This window comes from Myotis yumanensis, unplaced genomic scaffold (genome assembly GCF_028538775.1).
Source record: "Myotis yumanensis isolate MYYU_CA2020_CCGP unplaced genomic scaffold, mMyoYum1.0.hap1 SCAF_1, whole genome shotgun sequence".
Lineage (NCBI taxonomy): Eukaryota > Metazoa > Chordata > Mammalia > Chiroptera > Vespertilionidae > Myotis > Myotis yumanensis.
Genome location: NW_027223752.1, coordinates 142,704,308 through 142,727,163, shown reverse-complemented (window position 1 = coordinate 142,727,163; position 22,856 = coordinate 142,704,308). Strand labels below are relative to the sequence as shown.

Genomic DNA, 22,856 nt, shown 5'->3' with positions numbered 1-22,856 from the left:
ACAGATGTAGCATGCTTAAAAATGAAGCCACAATCTTACCGTAACAAGTCTTTCTCTTCCTATTTTCCCCAGTTCAGGAAATGGTAGATCAGTTGTTCTGGTGCCCAAATCAGAAACTTAGAAACTCTTCTTGATTATTTTCTCTTCCTCTTCACCTGAATGTCTCTTAAATCTATTCCTATCTTTGCCACATATCATTATTTAACCAATGCCTTTATATTTTGACTACAACATTTCCTAAGCAGTCTTCTCCCTTGCTTCAGTCCATTCCACGTGCTACTTAAAGGGTTGGGTAGCCCTGGCATGATGGGGAGGCCTCTTCAAGATTGAGTCCTTGCTTGCCTCTCCAGACTTATTTATACATTTCCCACCACAAATTACTCTGGTTATATGAAATGTGCTTCAAAGAACCTTTTCACTATTCCTGGAAAATTCTTCACTGGAATTAAGCATCTCTATTTGCCTAATGACTACTTGTCTTTCTAAATTTGGCTCTTTTTAAAGTTTACAGACTCCCTAGCACCATAGTTAGAGTTGCCTATATATTCAATAATCCTGTATCTATCTCTCTCACAAAACTTATCGCATGAAATTCCCAACTATCACTTACCAATCCCCTTCAGTAATATAAGAAGTCTCTATAAACTGGACTGGTACAATGCCAAATCCACATGAACCATAAATGTCCAATACAATAAGTGGCATAAATTGTGTTCCTATTGAAAGTTTGTGAACAAGTGAATGAATGAATGTGAGTTTACAAAATATCATTCTAAATCAGTAGGTAAGCCCAGGAAAAAAAATTATTCTGCCTTGGGAGGAAATGTTCATCATTGGATGTTTTTATTTTGTAATTTTGTTCCAGCATTTTGTCCATTGTTCATTTTCACACAATTTACCCTATAGAGTCAGAACTCTTAAATATTTTAGAGAGGGGTAGAAGCAATTCTCTCATAATAGCAGTCTATTCCTAATGTGGACTTATTTTCCTTTAGGAGCAGAACTTCAGATATTGCTACCTCATCAAACACCAATATCTAACCAATCTCTAAAAGTATAAGGATACAGTACTTTCCTAAGCATTGCTATTTAAAGTCAAATATCACATGCTTATATTGAACTTACTATGATTCCTATCAGCCAAATAACATTAAAACCTTGATGGGAAAAGAAATAAGTAATTAGACAGACTTTTTCTTTTTTATTCATTTCCATTTGTTTACCTTGCCTCTAAGAAAATATTGTAAGACTTGACAAGTTGGCTTTATTACAGAAAGAATATACTTGTATTTAATAACAGGGAGATAGAAAACCAATCTCTAAGTTTTAGCTAGGAAAAGAAGTTCACTGATTTAAGGATGAAACCTTTTTTACTTTACTTTTAAATTTACAGTTAAGGCTGAAACCTTTAAACATTCAAAGGCTGCCTTCCTTTTCCTTCATTCATCTTTAGTTTTTTCCAATAGTTACTATAATTCTGGATGCCCACACTAAATAGGGCACTGATATTGCCTTATATTTATTTCGTTGTTTCCCTCTTACAGTTACATTCCAAAGTGCTTTTTACTATTTCAAAAAAAAATTGTGGTCATTACATATGGTTTATGGAGCTCTATCATTGCAGCCCTTGCCAAAAATAGAGTATAGTTAACATACTATAAGATCAAGCGAATAAAAATAATTACATAAAATATTAATAGTGCTTTGATCCCATCACAATTATGTGCTTACCTTAAAGTTTTGCATAATTACTTAACTAAAACTCTTCCTTTCCTATCTGACCTAGGCTAATTATAATGAAAATAGAAGGTGCTAAATAAAAGGGCTTGGGATTTTACATGTATTCTCTCAAATCCTCACAGCCCTGAAAGGTAGGTATTATATGGATGAGGAGACTGACTCAAATAACTTTCCCAAGACTGCACAGGTAGTAACAAGGATGAGATTAAACCTATATCCTTAGGGTTTACACAGATTCTTAATGAAATGATATTTGCCCAGGTAGTTGTCCAGGTCTAGCGCCTAACTACACATATTCATTGAAATGAATATTTTCCCATAGCGCTTTGCTTGATCCTCTTCATTAACATTTATGGTGGGAAGAAATGATAATTACAAGTCTTTAATCCATTTCCATAAACATTTGTTAAAAAAATTAACCAATACATAAGACCATCCCCATATGAATGACACAGAGGTGAGTAAGAAAGGAAATCAGATAAGTTTAACAGAGATTAATGTGACTACACGAATAGAATGCTTCCAGAGATGCTAAACAAGGGCTATATGTTTTGTTTAGGAACACAACACAAAGATCTATGTTATTGATGATATGGTCCTGGTATGACTCTAGAGAATTTTGTTTTATTTGTCAAGCTCTCTTGATCATTTCCAAACAGCATTTCTTCCCTAGCACATTAAGTTAGTGAAATGACTCACAGCAGCTGGATTCATCTTCATTAAGGTGGCAGTCAGGCACTCCATCACAGAGCAGGAGGGATGGGATACACTCGTGGGTAGAGCACTGGAACTCCCTATTACCGCAGAGCTGAGGAGGAGGGCTGAGAGAACAATCTATTTCATCCGATCCATCTATGCAATCCTTTTGTCCATTACATTTCCCTGAGAGAGGGACACACTGGGGTGTGTAGACACAAGAAAATTGATCAGCTTCACAAGTTGGTGGCTGTGTTGTGACAGGACCTGAAAAGAGAGCATATCAAGTCACTTTTGGCATTAGGAGAGTTATATCTCTGTCTAGTGTTTAAAGATTGTCAGCTATATTTATTCTTTAATAAACGTAAAACATTTTGGTAATTTAAGTCAATTAATTTCCAATTAGAAATTATATGAACTCCACAAAACATACAAACATGATTCAGAGAAAATGCCTTATCTAAATCTCAGAAACAACAGTCTTTTTATTTTCTTTGTTGATTAAGGTACTACATATGTGTTCTTATTGTTCCCCCATTCCTCCATTCATATCCTCACCTCCCTGGTGTCTGTGTTCACTGGTTAGGCTTACATACATGCAAACAAGTCCTTTGGTTGATCTTTCTCCCTTACCCCCACCCTCCCCTACTTTCCCTCTGAGGTTTGATGGTCTGATTGATGCTTCTCTGTCTCTGCATCTGTTTTTGTCCATCAGTTTTTGTTGTTCATTATATTCCACAAATGAGTGAGATCATGTGATATTTATCTTTCTCTGACTGGCTTATTTCGCTTATTAAGCCTTAGTATAATGGTCTCCAGTTCAATCCATGCTGTTGAAAATGGTAAGAATTCCTTCTTTTTTTACTGCAGCATAGCATTCCATTGTGTAGATGTACCACAGTTTTTTAAAATTCATCTGCTGATGGGCACTTAGGCTGTTTCCAAATCTTAGCTATGGTAAATTGTGCTGCTATGAACATAGGAGTGCATATATCATTTCCAATTTGTGTTTCTAGTTTCTTGGCAAAGCCACTGTTTTCAAAACTGCCTGGTACTGGCACAAGAACAGACATATAGACCAATGGAATAGAATAGAGAACCCAGAAATTGACCCAAACCACTATGCTTAATTAATATTTGACAAAGGAGGCAAGAACACACAATGGAGTCAAGACAGTCTCTTCAATAAACGGTGTTGGTAATATTGGACAGATACATGCAAAAAAATGAAACTAGACCACCAACTTACACCATACACAGCATAAACTCAAAATGGATAAAGGACTTAAACATAAGATGGGAAAACATAAAAATATTAGAGGAATCCACAGGCAGCAAAATCTCAGACATATGCTGAAGCAATATCTTCACTGATACAACTCCTAGGGCAATGGAAACTAGAGAAAATAAACAAATGGGACTACATCAAAATAAAAATGCTTCCATACAGCAAAAGAAACAACCAAAACAACAAGAAAGCCCACTGCATGGGAGAACATATTTGCCAATGTTATCACCAATAAGGGTTTAATCTCCAACATTTACAGGGCACTCATACAACTTAACAAAAGGAAGATAAACAACCCAATCAAAAAATGGGAAATGGACCTAAATAGATACTTTTTGAAAGAGGACACTCAGAAAGCCAAGAGACATATGAAAACATGCTCAAAGTCACTAATCATCTGAGAGATGCAAATCAAAATGACAATGCGGTACCATCTCACACCTGTCAGAATGGCTATCATCAACAAATCAACAAATGACAAGTGCTGGCGAGGATGTGGAGAAAAAGGAACCCTCTTGGACTGCTGGTGGGAATGAAGCCACTGTGGAGAACAATATGGAGTTTTCTCAAAAAACTAAAAATGGAAATGCCATTTGACCCAGTGATCCCACTTCTAGGAATATGTCCCAAGAAACTAGAAACAACATTCTGTTTTTACAGATGAGGATAGTGAGGTCCATAAAATTTGAGTGTATAAAGATACAATGCCAGTTGATAAACTTTTATTATGTGGAAGTATTCTGCAGCAACTTTAAGTCAAAACTTAAAATGTAAGCAGAGTCCTGTATATTCACATATATTCTCTAGAGGTCAGAGAATATATGTGAATATTCAGGACTGTATTATTCTCTGGAATATTAGTGGAATTAAATATACAGGGCTGTATTAATTTGCTATAATATCATTAAACTGTTCTTATTATTCACATTGTTCTGTGACAGTTGTTGATGCGCACATCAGTATATTAAGCAAAAAAAATAGATAGCATTGGGGACCAATTCAGAAATAGTTTATTTTGTGTTCTTTACATGTTAAACTTTTAATTTATAAAATATATGAGAAATATTTGTTTTATCTATAAAGATGGTTGTGTGAATTCATTTTAAAAATGAAATTTGAAAGTTCTCCCTCTCCAGTGGTGGTGGTATATTCAGAATGCATTTAAACTCAAACACTATGATCAAACTCTATGTATCTGAGATCTATGTGGTATCTCAGGGAGTCTTTGTTCATGAAAACCAGCATATTTAATATTTGGAGACGTAAACATTTTGAAACATTAGTACCATTTTTTTTTCACTTCTTACTGCAGCACTTTTATTTTCCTCACAATGACGTGTTGCTGGGGCCTAATGTTCTTACATGACAGTAGAAAACCAAAATTTGTCATTTCTGAAAGAATCGCATACAAAAACCTTACATAAATTAAAAGGACGAAGATTTACAGGTGGAAATGCAGACCGTTTTCCAACTCAAGGCAAGTAACAGCCCAGGAGTTCTGGCATAGCAGCATATAATATTGCAGTGTTCCAATGTCAACATTGTAAATTCAAACTTAGAAAGTAAACCGGGCTTTGCAATATATATATATATATATAAATACAACTATATATTTAAAGCCATGGTCAATTAAATAGTTTCTCTTCATTCTTTTTGTTGGATTAATCTCATATTTAAGGAAGGGCAGACATCCTTACTTTTAATTTTTTTCTAAAATATTTTATTCACTAAAAATTTATTTTTTGAACTAAACAAAGGTTAAAAAAATGAATGAACATTTTTGCATGTGATGAAAATCTAGTTTTATTTTGAAGTAGCAATGTTATCAAATTTCAGAGCCATTTATATCAAAAGGTACTCACAACTCACTTATTCTAGACCCTTCTAAACAAAAAAGCTGAGGCACTTGTACTGTCTATAAAGGATTCTGTGTTCTACTGCCAGTAGTGGATTCCGTCTGCCGGGGTTATTGTTCTGGCAGTAAGAAGGGTTCAGTAATCTGGAGAAGAGGCTGTGCGTAACTTAATAAAGAGTCCAGAGACGAAGCATAATTTTGAAAGGCATTTGGAGGTCAAAGGAGCCTAGCTAAAGTAACTAAGATCTCCTTGTCTCAGGACCCCTTGCTTTTTATTAACACAATTTGTCCTGAGGCGAGGCAGAGATATACACATCAAAGGGTCAGGTTTCATTTACAGAGTCCATTGTCAGATTAGAAGAATTTGCCTACGGCTGTTCAGGTGTTTGGCCAGTAGGAGGCAATCACATGTAGATTAAGATGCCCTGAGCTGTCTGGCAGCAGGCAATCAATTTAATGCATCCTTTTCAGGTTTGAGGAAATGCCTTTAGCCACTCCAGATTTAGCCCGGCTGTCATGCTGGAATTGGCTTCTGGCACATCTTCCATCAGGATTAAGGTGTTCATTCTCACAACTGCCAGGAAATTACCAGATGACAACTCACAAATGAGTTCAACTCTAGGAATTTCCCTCTAAGTTGCACTGCCTCACAAGAACAGCTCCATTCATTGACTGGTTAATTGTGGATAAGATGACCCAACCCATATGTCTCAATTTGGGACAACTATGAGGACCATTATAGCCCTAGAGTTCCCCATGGCAGCCACTGAGTCCCACTATTGCACCTGCATCACAACTCAACCCTCCCTCTGCCCAGTCCTGCTCCTTCACTTCACAAGGCTTGTTCCTGGGAGAATTTCCAATAAACCTTCTAATGGAAATCCTAAGATACTACCCAACCGTCAAAATATATCTTGTCTTAAATTAAATCTCCCTTGAATCACTTCTCAAATTTTCCACTGAAATATTTCTAACGTAAGAGAATATTAACTTGCACCCTTCTGGGAGTCTAAGTAGGCTCTTAGCCGGAAGCACTTCTCTGTAAGTTCAACATTTCTTTTAAGTCTCTTGTTTTATCTAGTGAATGTTCTGCATATAGATGTTTTTTAATATAAAAGCTTCCTCCAGTTCTCATTTCAAATAAAATGATTACTCATGGAAGATGAACTATGTTTATCTTTTGAATTGAAAGTACATATTCTATATTCTCTCTTTGAGAAGTTAATAAATTTTCCAAAAATTTAATATCAATATATTTATATTTTAATGTCACCCTTGAAGTTACCTAATTATTATAGGTCATATCTTTTTATATAATTCCGTAAAAAAATGAACAGGATTAATTGTTCCCTGTTTTAAACTGAAAAATCTTAGCACCACCTTAAATGCATATTACTAAGTGAGAATAGTCAATCTAAGAAGGGTACATGTTGTCTGATTCTGTCTATATAACATTCTAGAAAAGGCAAAACTGTGGCTAGAATAAAATGATCAATGGCTAGCAGGAGCTGAGGGGAAGGAAGAGTTGAGTACATAGAGCACAGAGGATTTCCAGAGCAGTGTCATTCTGTATGACACTAACCGTGGATACATGCCATGCCACAGGCTGAGTGTCTGTGCCTCCCCAGATTTCCTATGTTGAAACCTCACCCCCATGTCATGATATTTGGGGATGGCCCCTCGGGAAGTGATTAGGTCATGAAGCCCTTGTGAATGGATTAGTGACTTTGTCAAAGTGGCTGAAGACAGCTACCTTGCTCCTTCTGCCTCCTGAGGACATAGCAAAAAGGCACTGTCTATGAGGAGGCAGTGTTTTCTGGACACCAAATCTGAGTGAAATTCCACTTAATTTTGCTTTAAAACAAAAACTTCTCTAAAAATTATATACAACATAAATACACACACACACATATATAAAATGTATACTTTATATGAATTTTAGCATCAATATCCCCCAGAACGTATAATCTACGTATAATCTAGCTGTACTGCATGCTTTATGCTTTTCTCTTTGTAATTTCTATGTTCAGTGAGCAGCTTAGTCAGGTTGTTTAAAAGCCATGGAATTGAGTCCCAGACAGTGTGGCTAAGTGGTTGAGCATCAACCCATGAACCAGGAGGTCAGGTTTGATTCCCAGTCCGGGCACATGCCAGGATTTGCAGGCTCCATCCCCAGTAGAGGATGTGCAGGGGGCAACCAACTGATGATTCTCTTTCATCATTGATGTTTCTATCTCCCTTCCCCTCTCTCTTTCTCTATCGAAATCAATAATTAAAAAATAACATATTTAAAAGCAAAGGAATTGAGATGCAAGGCCAGTGAATCCATAAGCAAATGATGCCAGATTAGTCCTAACCTTAATTAGCCTCTTTGGAAATGTATGTTTTTATCAATTACATGAGAGAGTTATTCTGTGGGAGAACATATAGCACGATAAGTACAAAACTAGCAACTACATCAGGAAAGCAAACTGAAATAGCATATTCAGTGCTGAGAGTGTCATTCATATACCCCAAAAAGTACTCTTAGAATAGAAAGGAAGAGAGAGAAAGAATTAGGAAATGTTAGTGACTGTGACTGAAGGAGAGAATGAAGGAGGAAAGACACTCCAAGAAAATGCAGATTAATTTTACAAAATAATTCATTATTTTTAAGTTAAAGTTTTTTATTGGTGTTCAGGCAACATTTCTCTGACTATATCTGATTAAGGGTATTGTGTAGATCTGATTCTGGGGCAGGAAGAAGACACTGCTATGAAAGCTTAGTGCATTTACACACACACACACACGCATGTACACTTATACACACTCACACCTTAATATACTGATCAGATTTAGGGGAATGTTTCTCAAATGGCTCACAAGTCTCAAGTTTGTGGAGATCAACCATAAATATATCTAGTGTTGTAGTTTGCAATTGATTTACTCTTTATATTGGAGCTGCTTCAAGGCTGTACCAACAATAAAATTATGCTGACTCCCTAGTATCTCACCAAATATGCTTCTCCAGTGCAAAGTAAGGATGTGGATTTATAGCCATCATCTAAAAATTGTTTTTAAGTCATCGCTCTCTTGCCTGTATTGCACCAGTCATGTGATAAAGCACATGAGGCTTAGTTCTCATGTGTTTCAACAGAAAATAGGTTAAGAAATCTGATTTAGAGTACAAGGGGTTTGTATTGCAAGTTAGTTTTGAGAACAGTGGTTCTGAAGCCAGAGGAAAACCCCACAATCAAAGCTATGCTAGGGCCATCAAGAAATGTCAGTTGTGTCACGGCAACAGCCTCTTTACCCGGCCTTTACCCATTCTAGAGGTGTGCTCTCTCACTGTGTGGGACATTCCAAGTCAGAGTTGGAAAATTTTTAACCTCCCTTTGAGAATGCAGTGACATATTCTTCAATAAACACTTCTTAAATTGATGAATAATAATTAATGGTTAAAATAGTTTTACTTTCTATGATTAATTAACATAAGGTAACAAAAAATAAAGAATGCATTGACTATTTCCATTGATTTAATAAACCAACAAATAGTATAGATCAGAAAAATAAAACTATAAAGCTCTTTAAAAATAACTTTCTAATATATGTGAATATAAATCTATAATTTAGTAACAAAAGTTATTCATTTATATAGACACTATGGGTTTTTACCAATTGTTTTAGAAGGTTTATGAGATTTCACATAAAGCACTTTTGCAAACAAAGTTATATATAAATGTGCAAAAATAAATCCACCTTTTGTTTTATAATAAATGTTAGGAGAGAGAAAAAGAAAATATTTTAGGAAAAAAACCCACCCAAGATAAAAAGGTGTAGGAACTGGCATTATTAGCTAACTTTTACAGTCCCTGGAACCAAAAAATTCCTCTGATTACCACATTCTATTTCATTTTGTGCTATGAAGCATGTTACAATTTCTGACATCCTGGTTATTTCTTTGTCCTCCTACAGAATGTTGAGTTTCATTGTTCACTTCATTTGGGCAGCAGTTGAAATATCTTTCTTAGAGCAATAAAAATTACTTCATACTGATAATTTACAGTGAAATACAATGAAATATTCTCATGAATTTCATATAAATCCAATAAAAACCTAACTTGCCCAAGGATAACCTGGTGAATTTTTATCTTTATGATTAATATGTTTAGTGAAAGCAAAATGAATTGCCTGTGTTGAAAGGAAAAATAGTTCTAAAGAGGAGTAAATAAGCTCTTGCCAAATATTGCCATACTCAATGATATAAATGGAAAATGCTCATTGTAAAATACATCAGTTATAAGTTGATCATTGTTTGTCTCTTGCAGATATTTTATTTACAAAAATGGAAACTATCACAAAAACCCATGAGGAAAAGTATCATTTTTAAGTGCAATTCCTAAGAAATCCTGGTTTGAAGTTATTTTTAATTCTAATTTTATATTTATCCTGTCTTAAGTTTCTTTATAAAGAACAAAAATATTCATTAATTTTTTAATTTAAAAAGTTTTATCTCTAAGCTGGAGCTCTAAGAGAATCATTTTGATTTTTAATCGCAATATCTGGTTAATTTAAATATTCTTGGAAAGATGACAGTATGTGACCTCTGGACTAAAAACAACAGGAAAGTCTGGGACATATAGAGAAGTGTGGAGCATGTGGAGTGGATGAGTCAGGAGGGCTAGTTGAGCTTGTCCAAAAGAGAAGAGAAGTTTGACAGAAGAGACAAAGCAAAGGCTGTCTAAAAGTTTCCAGAAGTTGAATCCAATAAAGAAGCTGTCAAGCATCTAAGAACAAATGCCAAATTGAAAGTGATAATTATTTTCAAAGTAAATAGCTGCAGCTAGCCAAGGCTGAAAAGCTACAGCAACTTAAGGAGAGAGCTAACAGATTAAAAATTTATGTGATATACATACAGGCACTTATACATGTACGTGCATTTGTGCAAATACGGTGTGTGTATTTTTGCATATGCCCACATGCTTGTACACAGTTTCACCAGTGATAGAAACTGCTTACCAGTGATACAAAGGCTGGAGGAGGGAGGCTGGGCAGTGGTGCTGGGCAACACAGGTGAGAAAAAACATGAGACTGTGGTGGAGGGGCGAGTGCCTTATTATCAGAGTTCTTTTTTCCCCTCAGCACATACTGAGAATGCAGACTTGAAAGAAACTCAAGAAAATATTTTCCGCACTAGGGAAAATAAGAGCTGAGGAAACAGAAGGTATTAAGAGGCCCCAAAAGAGTTATCATTTTCACTCAACATCAATATCTGCCACGATTATAGAGAATTCCTTTCTAACTAAAAATAGTGATATCACTGCAAGTGACTGAAATTGTATAAATGAAGAATTTTCTGCCTTCACATAACACAAAATAATCTAAAACTTATGTGAATGGAGAAACATGAAATGCTAGGTTGCTGGTCATTTCTTTCTTGTCATGAGCCCTGAAACCCAGAGAGACCCTCGTGGATTACATATTCATTCCTATTTTATCATTTCCAGATGATGCTATCGTTCTTGGTCTGACACATTTTTATTGGTGTGGCCTCTATTATATGCAATGAAGGACCAGGTTATGTACTTGGACTAATTTAATGCTATTGTTCACTGATAGCTCTATTATATATTAACTCCAACTTTATTTAATAGTTAAGAATTCCCTAAATGCTGAATTCTTGCTTTCTAACTTTAAGGACAGTATTATGAAATATATTCCTCTTTTAATCCAGGCTTCACATTGCATTTCCCAAAGGAAGAATCCTGCTCAAAAATGGTTCTTCAATGCCTTACAAGTTAAACTCCACTATTCTTATGGGATTGAATGCCATTGTCCTGTTGGTATTCAATGATCTGACACCTGATTTGACATCACATATGTTCTAAAACCTAAACTTGCAGAAGAAATAATGAACATTCCAGATACAGCAGTGTTATACTCTTTGCTGGCTGGACCCAGGAAGGAGAATGTCATGCTAATCATGTCAGTGGAAAGGCTTCTCTTTACAGAAATTCTGAGTTGGTATTTAGGCACCAATCACTTCTTTGGTCTTTGTCTTTGTGAAGAAGGCTTAAGAATGAAGAGTGGGAAGGTATCTCTTCATCACACACCATAAATAATATAAATTCAAGGAAATATAAAAAGTTTTAGGCAATTTGTGAGGGAATATTATTTGAGTTCATGCATACTTTTGGAACATCTGCCTCAGGAAAGTCAAAAGAGAGACAAATGGCTTACTGAAGTGGTCAAAAGAGAAGAACACTCAGGAGTCAACTATAATTCTATGGCGTCTTTCTGAGACCTCCCAGCTGCAATGTCTTCACTATCTCTGTGATCCAACCAAACACAGAAAGCGGCTATGGTACCATTATTTCCAGTTAACAGGGCATTGGCACTAAAGACAGGGATACATACTGCTACATTTAACTTACTACTTTGGGGAAATATGGATGAATAGCTTACCTTAAAGGCTGGAGTGCTATTCATGAATGCATCATTATTTTTAAAATCACATAGTTTTTGAGACTAATTCCTGCCGTTCTAATGAAATAATTAAAAAAGATTATGTGAAAATGTGTTGGGCTATCTTTGCCCCGTGTAGAGTCCTACAGGAGGCTTGCCTAACTAACCTCACATTCATTACATTACAATCAGAAAGAGCAGGAGTTCCTAAAGCAAGACTATCTGGACTGGCCTCTTACTTGATTAATCATCTAATCCATCCTGCAGGGAAGACCCAGCCATGGGCCTGTCAGTCTTTCGACAGCCCCCTCTTTTATTTATTTATTTTTTTACCCAAACCTGGTTATTTCTCTAGCTTCATGTTTTCTATTTTAAGCAAGTTTATATTAGTGAAGATGAGAATTCATATTTGTAAACCCATTTACTTTTTGGTGAGTGAAGAAATGTTTTGTTTGTTTGTTTTCTATTTTCCCATATCCAACTATTTTCACAGAGTAACCAGCATCTTCTGGGTAAAATGTTCTCACAGGCCAATAAGATGCTATCAGTAAAACGGGTCCTTCTGTTGAAGTCATTTGTTTTTCAACTGGAAAAATATTTTCTTAAAACAGATTTTTTAGTAATGCAATGTCATTTTCTTATTCTATTTCTTAGGTAATAAACACACGAGCTTGTTTTCATAAAGTCTGGATGTTTTCCATATAACAACATATGTGTTCCAGGAAATCAGAAAACCCATAATAAAAGTAGACTCTAATAGCCCAAGAGAACAAAACATGGCCAGATTGACCTTGGCTATGAAAAGCGCCCAGAATCTTTCATACATACTTTGTCTGGTAAAACATTTGGCCTGCTATGAATTTCTCTGTGAAAAGAAGAGTCAGCAAAGGTTATAATAATTTCTAAAAATGACTAGGAATTTAGGAATTGGTTTTTGTTTTCATTCAGTAGAGAAATTACTAAATTGCCACACCATGTTTTATTGTCTATATATATTATATTACATATATATACAAGTATACATTGCATGTTTATTTACATTATATATATAGATAGATATAGATATATATATAGATAGATATATATAGATTTGGGAAGTATCATTGTTCACATAAAAGCATTCAATTTTAAGACAGAGTGTTGGGACAATGATTTATGGTTTGTCATCAAGTTCAGGTTCACAGTCAAATCCAGGCTAACAGAATATGCTTCATACTGGTTTTTTCATGGTTGTCATTTGGATTTCTTTCCCTTAATTCAACAAAATTCTTTCCAACCTGATGATCAGCAGGAAACCAAGTATGAACCACTTCATAGTGTAACAGGCAAGCTTCTTTCTCCCATAAGCCTCCTTGGTACTGCTTTTAATGCTATTTTCTGGTTCTTGTCCCCTCTCCCCCTTTAAATCTAATACTCCTTCTAGGAGTTAAGTGGTATTATCCCATCCTTTGACAAATTGTGAGGACTTTGTGACCCATGATAATAAATTTAAAACCCAAGAATATTCTATAAGCCAATAATAGGGAGTTAGGATTGACTAATAATCATTTTCAGCTTTTTATACATTCATCACTATTCACTTTAAAATTAGGTTCATGAATCACTAACTAAATCAAAATTATAAAAGTGACCCATGCATTAAAACCACGTTTTAAATAATTTATCTACAATTGCTATAACTTTTTATATAAAATGGATATTACTCTTTATATCGGATGCTGACTTGAATTTTATATTTTTCTTAATCATCCTAATAGTTAAAGATCTCTCATTCTCACTAAAATAGAAAAAAAAGAAACAAAGAAGATAATGGCAATGGGGGGGTTTTCAATGTAGAGAAACTGAAAATGACGGACTATAAGCTACACATCACAAAGTACTGCAATAAGGCATATTATAGGAGAGCTGCAAGCTTAAGGCTAATATCTAGAGCAGAGTTTGGCTTCTTGTGGGGAAGATGAAATATAATTTCATGAAGAAGGTGGCTTTTGTTCTGCCCTCAAAGGTAGAAAAGGCTTTTAACAAGAGGAGGTAAAGGGCAGGGTGCTCCCAGTCAGGAAGCAGTAAGACCAAAGTCATAGAGATAAGAGAATATGGGGCATAACTGAGAAAGGTAAGAGGTCCCATTTTAAGGGATCGTTTTGCAGAGACATATTGGTATGGCAGGAGTTGTACTAAAGAATAAGAAACTTATTTGGTTAGCAATTGAAAGCTTCTAAGCATTTTATTCATAACCTCTATGAATTTGTATATTTTGACTAATTTCTCTTGTATTTCCTCTCTCACCATTAGAGTATAAATAGAGAGTTTATTGTCACTGGTCAACTTTATAATTTGGTCCATATGTTGCAGGATATTCAGGTTTGATTATGATTTAAAAAGACAGAGAATAGCCTCACCCAGAGGTAGATAATGTGGAAATTAGATACAAAAGATTAACTAAGGAGACTGACATATAGACATATGACTTGGGCTTGGTCTATGGTGTGCTTCCAATAAGTTCTTTTAATTTTGAGGGAGTGACATGGGGACAGATAGAGATTATTTAGAGTGATGACAAGGGAGCAGATATCCCAGCTTCCAAAACAATTATTTAAAGGCAGCGGAATTAGCCACTTTTACCCTCTGTTTTAGTCAATTTTACTTGTTTCCCATTCTCCTCTTTCAGATTCTCAGTTTTACGTTTGATATTTAGAGCTATCCAGTATCCTTTCAATAAACTTCTTTTCTGCTTGTTAGCCCAAGCCAGATTTTGTTGCTTGCATAAAAATTTATTGTGGTTATTATGGTGAATAAGAAAGATATAGGGTTTACCTTTTCTGGAACTTACACTATAATAGACACTAGGGGACTAATTTGGTACTTGCATATGACATATGTCAGTAAATTTGATAATTCAGTTATGTAGCCCTTACAGAGATTCTGATGAGCAATAAGAAGGCCTTGAACTAGAGCGTGAGTCATAAAATAAAACTGAGTTGGGGGAAAAGAAGGCAAATATCTATATGCAGCCTGAGGTTTGTAGTAAGGAAATAAAGGAGTAAAAAACAACAAACAAACACTGATTTTAAAGTGGATATTTATAAAAAGGCACTGAAAATTTAATGACATGTCCTATGGTTATGCATAACCAAAAGGTTTCTCAGGAGTCTTTAATCAACTCATACAAAAGATACAAATATCCTCATTATAGAATACTAGAGGCCCGGTGCACAAAATTCATGCACGGGTGTGGTCCCTAGGCCTGGTCGGCTATTGAAGCATGAGCATCTGGCATGGCAGGACAGGTCCCAGCTGTCTTCTGATCCCTGGGCACCATCTGGGCCCCCAGGCCTCCCACGCGACCCCCTCCACCTGAGTCACGGCACCCGAGTCCCCACATGGAGATGCTGTGAGCACGGCTGGACGCTGTGGGCTGGAGCACTGCATGGGATTCTGGGCCACCATTCAGCACCACACGGAAGCGGGGCAGTCAGCGTGCTCTCTCCCAGCTGGCCTCACAGACCAGCTCCTGCAAGAACCTGCAGGAAGCCTGACTGGCCCCTGTGGTCCCAGCAGCTGTGGCCCGGCTCACCTAGAAGAGGCCGCATGGGTGCTGGGTGAGCTCCTCAGGGGTGTCTGGCACCTGAGCATGGGGGCTTCCCTGGCACACGAGCCTGGCATCCCGGGGGAGGGTAGGAGGGGAAGTGAGAGCGAACTCAGCAGACACCCAGCATTCTCACTGCACCACCGTCCCCGTCATCCCCCACCTCCAGGTAGCCGGTGAGAGGTTGCAGCATGTCGCCTATGCTCATCATGTTCCGCACCGACCCCTGGTAGTCAGCACATCACAGTGAGTGGTCAAACTCCCAGTCTCCCAGTCAAACAACCGCCCGAGGGGACAATTTGCATATTAGGCTTTTATTACATAGGATGTTTCATTTGCAATATTCTTGATTCACAATGCTAAGTAAATGTGCACCATTCTCTGTGTTGAACACCATTAGAGTATAGATAGAGAGTATATTGTCACTGGTCAACTTTATAATTTGGTCCCTATGTTGCAGAATATGGACAGCTTTAGTTTCCACTCAACTGTCTGTCTGGGAGGAGGTAGCACCACTGCCCCGGAGCTCATTCCTCTGACCCTGTGTGTGCTGCAGCCTGTGGTACGACTGTGCGCATCTCTTCCCAACCCCACCACCCGTGATGTCACACTGGTATCCTTCAATCAATCATGCTAGGAGTATTTAAACCCAGAAAATAGGCAAGTGTTACAAATCAGGGCTCCATTTAAAAAAAAGTAAGAGCTAGACTACCAGCAAACCACTGACTCTTTCTCAGAATATTCAACCATGTCTCAAGAAACTACTTTTCGATGATGCCTCTAAGTGAAATGAAATCATCTTAGAACACAATTCTTAGAGCTGACAGAGTTTCAAATACACTTTTTATTGCTTTAAACTTTCAGGTATGCATCATTATCATAATATCTCATTAGATTTTGAACTCCTGAAGAACTGGTGATACAATTATATTCATATCTATCCTCCCAATCTAAATTCAGGGAAACACACAGGAGATTCTCAACAAACACTGACTCAATGAAAGGTTGGCTTACTCAAGTTTACAGACACACCAAGTATTGAGAAGTCTTCTGCATCTAACTGCAATGACATTTCTTCCTGTACATGTTGGCCCAAACTTCTAGACCTCTTTTAACTTCCTTCTCCTTCTCTTTGGACTCTGTCCCTTTCTGTGCCAATCGCTGGTTCCCTTCTGCTGTCATGATCCTTTGCAAAAAAACCAGTCCATCTATACTAATAAAAGGGTAATGTGCTAATTAGAGCGGATGTCCATCCAGAAAAAGCACCAGTGGCTGTAAGGCCTGGGGCTCAGGCAGCCATGGGCTCAGGCAGCAGTGAGCCCCAGTGGCTGTGAGGCCCAGGGCTTGGGCAGTGGCAGCAGCAGTGGGGTAATGGGGGCAGTGCCTTCCCCTGATCAGCCTGGTTGCCTCCCACAGAGGGAGGCCAGGCTGCAGCCTAGGCCAGCTTGGGCCTAAGCCATCAGTAGGACATCCCCTGAGGGCTCCAGGACTGTGAGAGGGGGCAGGCCTGGCTGAGGGACCCCTCCCCAGTGCACGAGTTTTTGTGCATTGGGCCTCTAGTACAATCATAAAATGGCAAAGCTGAAAAAGACTTAAGCAATGTCTATTTCATTTCCTCAATCACATACCATGGTTTAAAGAGTTAAAAATGATTTTCTTAAAATTATATGAGTATTTAGTGGCACGGTCATGATTTAGACTCATGTCTTCAAAAGTTTAGTCTAGTTGTCATCTTTGTAGCACTCAAAATAGTCACAGAATCTGTTGGACAAGTCACTAATATCCTCTTTCTCTCTCTAAAAAGGGGTTTGAGAAGAAGCCTGGAAGGAGAGTCCATTGATGGTAGTAAAGAGAGGTACCATATGAATTCAGTTGGCAATAACTTTTCTTTATTCATTTATCCATTTAACATATTTATTTGTTTATTCACAGCACATTTATTGAATATCTACTATAAAACAGGAACTCTTCTGGGCTGTGGGATACATCATTGAAGATAGTATAAATGATGATGATGATGATTGATGATGAAAACAGACAAACATCTCAACCTCTAAATAATTTGCATTCAAGAGAATACAACTGTCCTGGAAATGTTCCAGAGTAACACTTGCTGTTCAAGTTCAGGGATGTGAAAAGAGAAGGAGAATCTTTATTCAAGAATGAAGTTGTCCTTTAATAGTGATAATATAAATAAGGAGAACTTGTGGCTGCCTGTCCCCCTTGAATGTCCAGTGAATATTATTCTTTACTTTGTTTGTCACCTTGTTAGTTGCTATCATTTTATATTTACCATGTTAAGATTAAATCTAAAAAAGGTGCCCTACAATAATATTTCTTTTCTTTGGAATTTGCATTCCTCCTTGAAAATCTATTTTCTTTAGATTAAACACATAACAGCAAATTTGTTATTTACTGTGTATTATGCAATGGAGCATCAGACTCAGCACTTTTCAACTAGGAATGTTTTTCAGTGTAAGATGAGATGTCTTAAGAATTATTGTTAGATTTTTCCAAATGATTATTTAATTGCCTGAAATAGTTCATGAAATTCTTTTAGACAAAACACATTTCCTAAATCTTGACAATAATCATTTCATGGATAAGGAAAATCAGGTCAGATGTGCAGTAAGGGGTTTAATGAAGGTTTGAACCTAGTTCTTGATGACAAAGTAGATCTCAATGTTGCCACTTGTGTTCGTTTCCTAGAGCTGCTATAATGACGTACCACAGACTGGGTGTTTAAAGCAGCAGAAATTTATTCTCTCACAGTTCTGAAGGTCAGAGTCTGAATTCAAGGTGTTGGCACGGTTGTGTTCTCTCTGTTGGCTCTCTACGAGAACCCAGTCCACTCCTTTCTCTTGGCTTTCTGTTTTGCTGGCAATCCTTGTCATTCCTGGACTCATAGAAGTATCAGTTCAATCTCTGCCTCTTTCTCACATGGTATTCTCCCTGTTTCCTTGTCCCTTCTCTACTCGTGGGGATGCCAGTCATATTGTATTAAGGCCAACCCTGCTCCAGTACAATCTCATCTTTTCTTACATCTTAATCATATTTGCAAAGACCTTATTTCCAGATAAGGTCACATTCTAAGGTTCCAGGAAGGACATGGATCCTGAGGCCACACTATTCAACCCAGGACATCAGTAGACTCCGGTGCTAAGATAATCTGCTTCCTACCTATCAGCCCCCTTCAATTGTGGGTACTGGTACCTGCCTATTTATTAGACTCCTAACCGATTTATATAGAAATATATCATATCTTTAAGCACCCTATAATTTCTCTGCCATTGTTGTTTCAAATACTTTAAAACATCTTATATATCCTATCAGCTCTGCAAAATGTTTCTTCATCCTGGAAAAAAAATGTGATCCTCTTTGTTTCAAATTATAGGAGAAAATAGAACACATCTCCTACCCTTGGACACTCACATGGCTAAAGAAAACAGACTCTGTGAAAATAAATACATTTCTCTGCTGACTCAGAATTGCTGGAGATGTTTTATTGCATGGAGAATGCCTCCATTTAGAAAATGTCCTGGGAAACTGAAAGTAATTAAAGGGAGAATGGAAAAGTAATAATGCAGAAAGCAAAGATTCTTCAGGGTGGTGGAGGGGCTACTGTTATAGGACAACCTTCTAAATGGAAAGAAAACTACATGTAACTTGTGGTGACAAATGCTGTATATTCCTTTATTTATGGGAGAGTGTATATTTTTGAAGTGGAAAGAGAAGGGTAGATAAAACTTCAAAAAACCTAGTATGAGGTTGAAAGGAAGTTGAAAGCTATTTTTAATCATAGGATGTTAATTTGAACATGAGAAAAAAAGCTGGTATGCTAAATGTAAAAATCTGGATGTTATATTATAAGATCTGAAAAAATAATCTAAGTTAATTTAGCTACTTTAGTTCATTTGAATCTAGATGGAATCTAAGGAAAAATGGAAAAAGCAAGCAGTTTTGATAGTATAGATGGTTTCACCTTCTCTAAAGGCTGAATAAAGAACACACATAAATGAATACAGGAAAAAAATCTATTTAAATTTCTTTCTCTTCCTTTGATTAATAAACATTTATAGTAGCAGATCCTGTACTATCAGAATTTTTTGCGTCCTTTTACTACTATATTTTATAGGAAAACTGTGTCCCATTCTGGGCATTTTCATTCAACAAAAAAAGAAAATTTGTGCAAGCATATTATCAAAATTTGATCAATTTGAATTTTATATGAAAATAATGCTTCCTTTATCCAGCATTACTAGGAAATGAAGTTTTCCTGGCTAAGTACTAACACTTAAAGATCATTTATTTTTAATCCTCACCTGAGGACATGCTTTTATAGATTTTAGAAAGAGAGGAAGGGAGAGAGAGGGATAGAAAAACATTGATGAGAGAGTGAAACGTCAATACATGGATCAGTTGCCCCATCTTCCAAGGGATCTGTGAGGAGCCATTCCTGTCTGTGCCCTTAGTGATAGGCCACTGGCCTTGGACTCAACTGTGGATCCTGAGGCAGTCCTGAGACCTGGCTCCAGTCCTATACCACCCCTTCTCCGGTAGTCTACAGTCATTCCTGCCATGCAGGGACCAGCAACACTTGTTTGTGCCCCTGGGAAGCAGGACTGTCAACATTAGTCCTGGCTGTGGACCCTGAAGCTATCCTGTGACTCAGTTCCAACCCTGCTCTGCTGTGGTCCAGGGGCAATTGTGCTTACACAGAATCTGGCAGGAGCCATGCTTACCTGTGCCCCTGGTAATAGGCCAACTGACCTAAACCTAACTATGGTTCCGGAGGCAGACTTTGGCCTGTCTTGAGTCCTGCTATACCATGGTGAGAAGGCAGACCTGCCCACCCAAGGACCTGGCAAGAGCCGTACCCACCGCTTGCCCAGTAACAGACCTGTTGCTCCTGGACCAGCCAGCGGATCTAGAAGCAACCCTGTGACCCAGCTACAGCCCTGCTCTATGACAGTCATAGAGGTAGTCCTGCATGCCCAGGGATAGAGTGGGAGCCACCCATGTGTACATCTCCGATAACAGGTCTGCCATCTGCAGGCTTGATCGCAGACCCAGAAGAGATCCCACGACCTGGCTCCAGTTCTGCTGGACTGTGGTCCTGGAGGCAGTCTCATCCTGGGGGTCCAGCAGAGCTGTGCACTCCCATATCCCTGGCAACAGGCCTGCCAACCCTGTTCCCATCTGTGGACTAGTAGCAGCCATGTGATTCATCTCAAGCCCCACTAAATTGTGTTCTAAATGTCCTAGTTCTTATGTTAGACTCTGAAGATGAAAGAGACAAGCTCCTGTTGGTCTTGAGGAGCTCAAAATTAGTGGGAAATTGTGTGTGTGTGTGTGTGTGTGTGCATGTGTGTGTGTGTGACAAGACCCAAAAGTGAAAGAAAAGAAACTGAAGATATAGATAGAATGTAGGACAGAGAAGACTTTTATTGGAGAAGTTGAGGACAGAAATGACCAAGAAGAGAGATTTACTCTTGGAAAAATTGAGGTGTTTTTTTTCCTGAGACAAATGGTGACAAAAAAAAATTGGTTGTAGATATGGGTATATTTGGAGATGAAAAGATAAAATTAAAGGTATTTTTTATAAAATGGCTTTATAGTCTATTAGAGGCCCAGTGCACAAGATTCGTGCACTTGGGGAGGGGAGGGTCTCTCAGTCCAGACTGTGCCCTTTTGGAGTCCGAGACCCCTCAGGGGATGTCTGACTGATGGCGTAGGCCCTGTGGGGAGTGGGCCTAAGCCATCAATTAAACACCTTAGCACTGCTGCGGAGGCGGGAAAGACTTCCGCCACCTCCACTGAACTTGCCAGCTATGAGCCTGACTTCTGGTTGAGCAGCACTCCCCCTGTGGGAGCACACTGACCACCAGGGGGCAGCTCCTGAATTGAGCGTCTGCCACCTCATGGTCAGTGAGTGTCATAGCAACCAGTTGTACCACCTTTCGGCCAATTTGCATATTAGCCTTTTATTATATAGGATTCAGAGGTTATAAAAACATGGAGAGAATGAAGGAAGTCCAAGGGAGAAATTGGAGGATTTGAGAATTGTTGTAGAAAAACAGTGCCAGGAATGGGAAACATGTATCTGGGATCCTTGAAGGCCCAGCTAAGGGTCCAAAATTTCTAGTTGTCCCAGTGAGCATGAGCATCAGCAGTTTGGAAAACACAAATGGTCATAGCAATCCAATTTTAAAGATTAATAAAGTCATTATGAACAAACATGAGCTGGATACTTGTATCTATTCTACAGGGATGGTCTGATAAATACTTAAAATGTGCTTATCAGAGCTCCTGGCACATAATTAGGACCCATATTTATGTTAAAATGAAAAAATCCTATATAATAAAAGGGTAATATGCAAATTGACAGAACGGCAGAACGACCTGTTGCTATGACACACACTGACCACCAGGGGGCAGACACTCAACACAGGAGCTGCCTCCAGCCCGCAGGTCTTGATCTCTCAATTGCAGGCCCCAATCACCTTATCAGGGCCTGCCGGCCAACCTCTTGGTCCCTTCCCTGGCCAGCAGGCTCTGATCACCTGATTGGGAACAGGGAACTAGGGGTGGGTTGCGGCAGATGTGGGTGGCATCAGGCTAAGGCCCCCACCCTGCTGGTCACCCCACACACAGAAGGCAACCGACATCAGGGGATGGGGATGGCAAATGGGTGGGAACAGCCAAACTCTTGGTCCCTCCCCACAGTTGTCAGGCTCTAATCACTGGATGGTGAATGGGGACCCTGGGGTGGGTGGCAGCAGGGCCAGGTATGGCTGCTGGCAGCAGGGGAAGATGGCCCTGATCACAGGCCAGGCCTAGGGACTGTACCCGTGCACAAATTTTGTGTGCCGGGCCTCTAGTAGGACATAATAGAATGCAAAATGCTAATTTAGAATGGAATTGTGGTGTTAGATAATTACATCTGGGATTATTAGGGAAAAAGTATAAAGAGGGTGTTTTATAAAAAGCACATAAAGCATTGAGAATCTAGAATGTTTTTCTTATTATTTATGTTGGCAAACTGGTTTAGGAGGAGTAATCAAGAAGTAGAGAACATAAGAATTAGATGAAAATTTCAACCTGCATTTTCAGAGCGTGTTATAAGGCCCATAAAGTAACTATGAGATTTGGTTAAGGAGGAAAAATATTTATGAAGGTGACTAACACTGAAGGTCAGTGTTTTACATAAGCTCAATCACCTGGAAGTTGAGATTGTCCAGAATTTA

General features: G+C 38.1%; 1 protein-coding gene across 1 annotated transcript in view; it reads right to left on the bottom strand.

Moving 5' to 3' along the window:
* MALRD1 (MAM and LDL receptor class A domain containing 1) overlaps nucleotides 1-22,856 on the bottom strand; it is a 597,781-nt gene that overhangs the window by 122,398 nt on the left and 452,527 nt on the right. Inside the window, exon 35 of the mRNA XM_070426883.1 lies at nucleotides 2,440-2,703. Coding sequence (XP_070282984.1) covers nucleotides 2,440-2,703 — 264 coding nt within the window. The remainder of the gene's footprint in view (nucleotides 1-2,439; nucleotides 2,704-22,856) is intronic.